The sequence below is a fragment of the Haliotis cracherodii genome, unplaced genomic scaffold (assembly GCF_022045235.1).
Source record: "Haliotis cracherodii isolate W230 unplaced genomic scaffold, xgHalCrac1.p SCAF_2, whole genome shotgun sequence".
Taxonomy (NCBI): Eukaryota; Metazoa; Mollusca; class Gastropoda; order Lepetellida; family Haliotidae; genus Haliotis; species Haliotis cracherodii.
The window spans coordinates 47,228,097-47,236,427 of NW_027266275.1; the positions used below are offsets into that span (position 1 = coordinate 47,228,097).

Below are 8,331 nucleotides of genomic sequence, written 5' to 3' on the forward strand. Positions count from 1 at the left end.
ATATAAAGATCACATCTTGTAAGGTTCTCCACAGAAACTATTGAAAGTTTACATGAAGTTAGTGTGCCATATGTACCTCATCTTTTGTTCTTGGTTGCATGCTAAAAGTAACACCGCCTGATGGTAATATTGACAAAATACCGAAAACATCGCCAATACAAACAATCTTGACACGAATGATAATGTATGTAGTTTGGTCAGGGCAATTAGTTTCAACCATTGTGAACCTTGATGCAAGAACTTTACTCTGAAACTACTGAACCAATATGCTTCAACTTGAAAGGAATGTTTGTCATAATTAGAGTATTAAATTAGCTTCTGTTTGCTTATAATTTGAAAGGTAGCAAAGACATCCCTGATACCTCATCATTTATATTTGTAAGTATTTGAGCTGCACTATATTGCACTATTTTTATATTTGTCAACAATGTTTTGTTTAATTGCTCATGTTTCCTTCTTGTTTATATTGTACAGGACAGTGTCGGTCAGGACCGTGAAAGCAGCTTCCCGAATGTCTGACAGCCACACATTGCGATGCTGGAGCTCCTCTTACACTACACATCAAAACAATCAAGATGCTAATTTGAAATTACAGCTTCATCAGTTTTCCAGGAAAGAACACTACTGGTGTATAAACGAGACTTCACAGACTGCAGCTTTGTGTATTACCAGTATTGGTAACAGAAGATATACCAGTCATGTGACAACACACCATTGGTGTACATGCATATTATCTGAATCTTTGCTCTCTCAATCAGTTTCACACATGAAACCAACAAACTATATGAAGTATCTTCTCTAATGGAGCTCAAGTTGTTTGTCAGGAGGAAAGAAAGTCAAATATTATGAGGTTCTGTGAAGATAGCAGATACTTCATGGTCTGTATGGGATGTGATCAATTATATGTGTATTCATATTTGTTTATGGGTATCTCTTCGATGGGAAATTGGAAACAACCTTGATGATCAGTAAAAAGTTTGGTGTATTGCAGTGGAGTCATTATCTGAAACTTGTTTTTATTCAAACTGCCGTTGTATTTAAAAAAATTGTGTAGCAGTGTGAGTCCACTCAAGGTCTTATTAGTGTTGAATAGTGTGTCAGCATTGATACTTGCAAGACAATATGATATCAGCTAATCATAATGTGTGTACAGGTACTTATCATTTTTTGGGCCACCTGAAATTTCATTTCAAGTGAGCATATGGCATGGTACCTTGTCTGTCTATCGTAAACTTTTATATTTTCGACATCACAAGACATATGAAGCCATCCACGAGACATTAAAGAGCAATGGCAAAAACTAGGTTTTCACATATGGTTGCCATGGAAACCAAAATTGAATTTCAAAAAAGTGGTTTGAGCATCATTAGGAGAGGCTGTCAGTAGACAGCAGGTCCTGGCAAAGTTTCACCATCCTACAAATTTTGATGTAGGACAAAATAGTGAAACATGTTCAATCAGGCCCAAACTGTCCGCAGACACAGGTCATTATTAGGACCAATTGGACAACTATGTTACTTTCTTCTTGTCTTAATAAAGCCAAAACAGCCATCAGCGGATAGGCTCGGGTCTTATTGACCATAAATAGGGTGGTTTTATTCTAACATACTACTGACCCTCAGTCACCTCAACAATGGAAAGACCTTTGCACTTTTAACATGCTCTCTAATATCTTCTCTGATTCAGCTTAACTGATGAGGTGAAATTTAGCATGCAGGTTTATTCTTATGAAGACATCTTGCCTTGTTTCAAATCAATGTGTTCTTAAAACAATTTTATTTTGTTAACATTTTATGAAAACTTTATTAATCCAGAAAATTGACAATGTTATGACTATAAGAAGATCAATTTTGTTGATCAATATGATTTGCACTCAACAGCATTGAAAGAAGACTTCATATCACCAATGTAGTAACAACATTTATTTTCATTTGCCTGGACCCTTTTTGCACCATTTTTTCACTATAGTTGTTTGCAACCAAACAAGGTTGAAGTGTCATAAACTTATTTCATCAGTCAGGGAAGCAACAGAGCCTTGTGGCTCTATTTCTGGACTTTAGAATAATGACTGGTCACAATAGTTTTATCCTAGGTACAATAATGATTGGTAATTTGTTCGATCTTTGCACTTAAAAAGCATTAAAGGTAATGATGTGGGGTGTTGTTTACTGAATAAATGATAGTGCATGAGAGCAAAGGTGAAGCATAAGCCAATGAGATTGCAATTTCTGATCATCACACAAGAAAATCACACACAGCATTACTGTTGACATAGATACGATCAACCATACTGAAAGTGTTGATTTCACACTATGTAGGGATTATTATGAAATAAATAAATAACAAGTGATTCTGTGGCATTTGTTTGCCTTACCCAGCATTTTTTGTGTTTGTTTCTAAAAATCTAAAAGAATTAGTCCATACCGTCAAGTGAACTACTTCAACACTTGTTTAGTCGATTGTGTTTGCATAATTGCACTGACTGATTTCACTGATTTCATATCAATGTCTATATTTTGTTTGTGTTAATGAAACAGTAGTCTGTGAAGTTATTGCTGTTGCCTTATTTATTTATTGGAATTGACATCTTTCTTTTATTTACGTTTGTGGAGGTATAAACATTAAAAAAAACTGGTGAGTTCACTGTTCAATTCTGAAATTTTCATGCTGTTGGTTTGAATCAACAAATTTCTCATATTTTTTGCGTATTCTTCTTGACCTATTTATGATAGCCTTTATTAACTTAGTATTCAAGTATTCAAAAAAAGATCAGGTAGCTTCATAATGACAGTACGGTCATCCCTCAAAATAAACTCTGGCCTCAGGGTTTATGGATGACCCCCTGCTTTAAAAACAGACACCCAAAATTATTCCTCTAGACATGATGATTTACCATTTTAATTAAATTTCCTGTTCTGCTAGGCATTGTTTTATATGCAGTATGATGTAACTTAAAAGAATTTTTAACAGTAGTAAAATATTTTAGTATTGTGTGATTTAAGTTGCAATTTTCACTATTTTACTTAAAATAATAGTAATTTAAAGAGTAGAACTTTAGTATATAGCTGGATGATTTTTATGTAAGGAATAGTTTGAAGAGTCACCATTTTAGTCTTGCGGTCTTGCTATTTTGATAGCGAAAACATTCTGCTGACATGTATTAGTCAGTCTATAACAAATATGACTTTTAAAATGACTTAATGTATGATGTGTATGATATATATATCCATTCTGTGACAACTTAGAGTCGTTTCAAGATGCCAATAGCGATAATCTGATCGTGGTCACTGTTAATAATGGTGACTTGATGTGATCTGATGATCATTTCACACAATATTTCACCAAAGATACTGAATGAAAATTTAAATAATATTAATAGATTGCAATGATATATGTCCAGATACGATGAACACCTTTTATTACCAGAAAGTCTGATAAATGGTATGATTGTTAAACTAACGATGATCAGTGTTTGTTGAAATTTATGGGAGCCATTGATTGCTCTGCGGTTTAAGCGGAACAATGGTATTTTGATGGCGTTAGCTAGAGGGACGACTGGCCTTAGTGAACTGATACTCCTAACAGGCTGATACAGTTAATAAAATTAATAGGTTCTTTATGCAATACTAATCTGATTTGCAGAAGGGACAGCTGTGTAGAAAAGCCATTTAGACTTGATTAATAGTGCCTGAATTTGAAAAATGTGTTTCATGGAATTCTGTGAAAGGATCATCTTGCGAAAAACTAGACATTAGGTCCCTTTGAAGCAGACTAGATCTCTATAATTTAAACTGAAGACATTTACCAAAATTTATGTAAATTCTTATGAAAGATATCATATGCATTCATATGATTGAGACCTAGGCCTTTTTTTGGTGCAACACTTGCATGTTTAAAATGTATGACAACACTTAATCTAAGGCTTTAATGTCTATACACACGCTTCTCTAGTTATCATTGTGCCATGTCTGTCCATAGGTTTATAGCTATTTGGTCTACAACAACTGTCATGCGTTGCTTTGGTAAAGGTGAATTGACTTTGGCGTATTTTAATCCATATTTCACAAAGCAAATCTCTACTTCTATTTCATCTCTGCCATAAATCCTGTATTTTGGCTTCAGTCACACTAACTAAAATATTCAGATTTTCAACAGACGTCCTCTTCACTGTCAATTACACACAATTAGTTGTTCCCAAGTAGCGTTATAACCACCCAAGTTATGACATATGCAATAGTAGGAACCTCACATTTTTCCTGTGTGTGCTAGAGTCAACACCTATTGTATTAGTAGTACGAACTAGCACTTGGTAGTAAGTCACATTACTCTAAGATTAATCTTATAGTTTCTTATGATAACAGACAAATAGGTAGATATTAATAGCTGCTTCTGGAGTGACGATCACAAGCACATGAGTATAACTGGGTCTAGGTGTTTGTGAGGTGGTAATGGAGTTTCCCTCTACTCCCGGGTGAAAGACTTGTGGTCGATTCATGATCACTGGAGTTCCTCATGGTAACTGCATAAAGTGCAGAGGGACGACTTGCACGGAGGACAAAAGATGTGCGCAGCGTGCCAACACATCTAAAGAGACCTTCATTAAATAGCCGAGGCTATGACCAAGGCTAAGCGGCGCGAGGCAGCCATGAAGAAGCTTGAGGTCATCACAGCTGAAACATCAGCTTCCTCCCCAGCTCCTCCCACTCCAGTTGATCAACCATCTCCTGCACTCTCCATGAGTCTAATCCAACAACTTTTTAGTCAACAGCAGGAGATGAGACTATGTTTGAGGCTATATTCTCAGCCCTAGACGAAGAACTGGAGAATATGAAGAGTGCAAACGAGATAGCTTTGGCGAAGATAAGTCTCCCGGTCACAAGACCACATGGGGGACTGCCATCTGTCAATTCAACACACACGGACATAGGGCCTTCTTCGGCCGACCGTACCGACCAGCCAGCCGTCTGACCAGCCAGGTATCATCCTGCAGGCTTTTCCCTACCATGAGACAGTAATGTACAGGCACCGCATGGACTCCATGGGCCAGCTGTCCATGGCAACCCAGCTGTCCACGGCAACCCAGCTGTCCAGCCACCGTTAAGATGCTCTACGGCTACAGCACAGACTCCATGCCGACCGTACAGCATTCGGCTTACCTATGATCTCCATCAACCCGTGGTTCCCAAGCCAGCCACACAGACCCCACAGTATCCCAGCCGACTGTCCTGCCGACTATCCAGACAGCTTGCTAGCCAACTGATCAGCCGGGTATAAGCTCTCGAGCTTTTCCCCACCATGATACACGGTCAGCTAAATCTTCGGTTGGGTCCCAGCAGGGTACCGCAAGGCCATACTCCCCAGCTAAGATACAAGGACCACACAACAACCCAGCCGATTGTTCCAGCCGACCGTTAAGACACCATACGTTTACCACATGGACTCCACGGTAAACCTGCCAACCGGGCAGCCATCACAAGCCGCACAGACCTTAATCATACTGGAATCCTGGACCCCAGCGGATGATGAACCGCACGGGGAACACATGGAGTGTACGGAATATTATGAATATCCACCCCCTGGGAGCTAAACACGGTCACTGGAGGCAGAAGCGGAGTTTTATGAAGAGATTAATCAGGCGACGACTCACCCCAGCGGGATTATATGGAGGGATATACTTTTGTGGAACTCATCGAGCCGAAGAAGAAGTTTACATTTTTGATTTTGAAGTCCTCAGGGGGAATTTCAGAGGAAATTATTTCGAGTTAGGATTAGAATCAGTAAATAATGGTTTCCAAAAGAGATTACTTTCAATTACACAGGGAGTTACTAACGGCAGATTCCACCAGGTCCCTCTGGTATCCCTTCTGGCAGAGATGTAATGGAGGTAGAGATTTCGTAAGAATTATAGAACAATAGTTATCATTGTTAATAATTCTAAGAATACTACCTCTATTACATCGGAAGTACACCCACCCACCTCCCTAATTCATCTTCTTCTAGCAGTTAGATTTGGGGAAAAAGTGAGGTTCCTGCCATTGCATACGTCATACCTTGGGTGGTTATGATGCTACTTGGGAACAACTAATTGTGGGTGATTGACAGTGAAAATCTGACAAATTTTGTTTGTGTGACTGAAGAAAAAATGCAGGATTTATGGCAGAGATGTAACAGAGATAGTTTTCTTAGAATTTTTAACAATGTTAATTATTGTTCGATTTTACCTTACCAGCAGCTTCACAGTGCTTTAGCTTCTCTCCCTTATGCAAACAGACAGTACTGGAACGAAAAGACAGTTGAAACAGACTGCAGCCTGTACCTCATATTCTTCTCTGTCTGCCCTGTCCTCTGATGTGTATTGGAACTAAGTTCTACTTACCTTGTATCATCTTCAATCTTTGACTTCAGGTAGTGTTACTTTTATTTATCCTTTCCCTGCTTGATATATCTGCTTGTTTGCAGTTTATGGCTTGATGGTTCGTTTTTGTTTATTGCCGTGTAACTTTGCACGTTTCACGCCTTGGTCTCCATTTTAACTTTCGTGACTCATGTTTTCTTCAACAATTGATAAAACTCTCAATTACTTTGTTGATTATGTCTTTCTATTGACATTATTTCTATTTATTAGGCATATTATTTTTTTGGTTTGCTGCCAGTCACTCTTCACACACTGGTTGTGTTTGAGCGCTAGGTTCACCTGTTGTTCCAGTAACATGTTTTACTTTATATGTAATTCTGGTCATTACACTGTTAACTTAAGGCCCAAGTCTGGGAAAGATCACCATCAGCTCTGCCCCTACTGCAAGCCTACGTTTTCGTTTGCCAATCAGTGCTCTGTTTGTGCACTCATGTCTCTTATTTGTCGCAAGTAACAACTTGGCACAGGAAGGAGATGCCTTGTCCTTCTCCATTACTGACCTCTCCTTCCACGTTGGATCCGGCCCCTCCACCTTCAGATCCGAAGACGCCGATGACAGTTCTTTCTGGTCCTTCCCCCAAATCTACGACATCTGCGCCTCTTGATTTTTTTAATCCTGCTGCCATTCGTGGCTTTTGGGAGCATCTCCTTCAGCAGCATATAGACGACTTGCTCTTGCCTACCGTCTGCTCTGATGTTGCATCATCCCACCGTTCTCCTGGTTCCCGTCGACGTTCTCGTACTGCTAACAACATCCCTGATGCTTTTGGCAAGCACCATCGTCAGCTATCTCGGGGAAAGAGTTGCCATAGTCAGATGTCACCACATTACGCCAAACTGACGCCAAGTTTCACCAGACCATTGCCAATGATTGCCGGATTGTCACCAGCTATCAATCGACTGTTGCCAGCTCCATCGGTCGCTGTCCAGTTGCCAGCTCCATCGGTCGCTGTCCAGTTGCTAGGCCGCTCCTTCACCTTGTACTGTTCTCACCGACTGTCAACTACTCAACACGCTTTATACTCTGGCGCCCTGGCACAGTCACCCATCAGCTCCTTCGCCTCATACCGAACTGTACTGTAATGTTCCTCACCGACCATCACCAGCTCAGCGTGTTTCGTCCTCTGGCATCCTGGCACAGTCACCCATCAGCTCCTTCGCCTCATACCGAACTGTACCGTACTGTTCCTCACTGACCGTCTCCAACTCAGCGCGCTTCGTCCTCTGGCATCCTGGCAGTCACCAGTCAGCTCCTTCGCCTCATACCGTACTGTACTGTACTGTTCCTCACCGACCATCACCTACTTCGCTGCTATCGCTGCTCTTTAAACCACTTGATCTACACCAGTGGCAGGGCCTTCTTGGCCTATTGACTTCAGTTCAGGATCTTCCGTCTAGGGGTTGTCTTCAACTGCATCCCATTCAGTGGTTTCTCCTTCCATTTCTACCTGTCGGGTACCCTTCTTCCTCTGGCAAGGGAATTACGCCCATTCTTGTAGTGGTAGCTAGTCCCATCAAACGTCTTGACTGGTTCCTCTATGACAAGCTTCAAAGCCACCCACCATCTCTTCATGGATGCGTCTCTACAAGGATGGGGCACCCAACTTCTCCAGGAAACCGCTTCCGGTCTTTGGACATTGGCGGAGCGTGCATGGCATATCAACAATCTGGAGTTAGAGGCAGTCATACGGGCGATTCGTCATTGGCAACAGCTGTGTCCTTGTAGTGTAGGACAACTCCACAGTGGTGTACAAAATCAACAAACAGGGATAGATCCGTGCCCTGTCTTCTTTGCTGGCCCTCCATGCTAATGTCTCCGTCCAGACCATCATGGAGGAGTGCTTTTGGTCCTCTACATCTGTCTTTGCCAGCCGTTATCTTCACAAACTTTCTGTCAAAGGGTACTCATAGCTTTG

At 40.7% G+C, this 8,331-nt stretch overlaps 1 protein-coding gene across 2 annotated transcripts in view; it reads left to right on the top strand.

Annotated features, from left to right (window-relative positions):
• Positions 1-2,906, top strand: part of LOC139468152 (cyclin-dependent kinase-like 4) — a 493,691-nt gene extending 490,785 nt beyond the window's left edge. For both annotated transcript variants that reach the window (XM_071249926.1, XM_071249927.1), the window contains one exon: positions 475-2,906. In XM_071249926.1, the coding sequence (XP_071106027.1) occupies positions 475-519 (45 nt within the window). In that variant the 3' untranslated portion in view covers positions 520-2,906. The remainder of the gene's footprint in view (positions 1-474) is intronic.
• Positions 2,907-8,331: the final 5,425 nt, after the last annotated feature.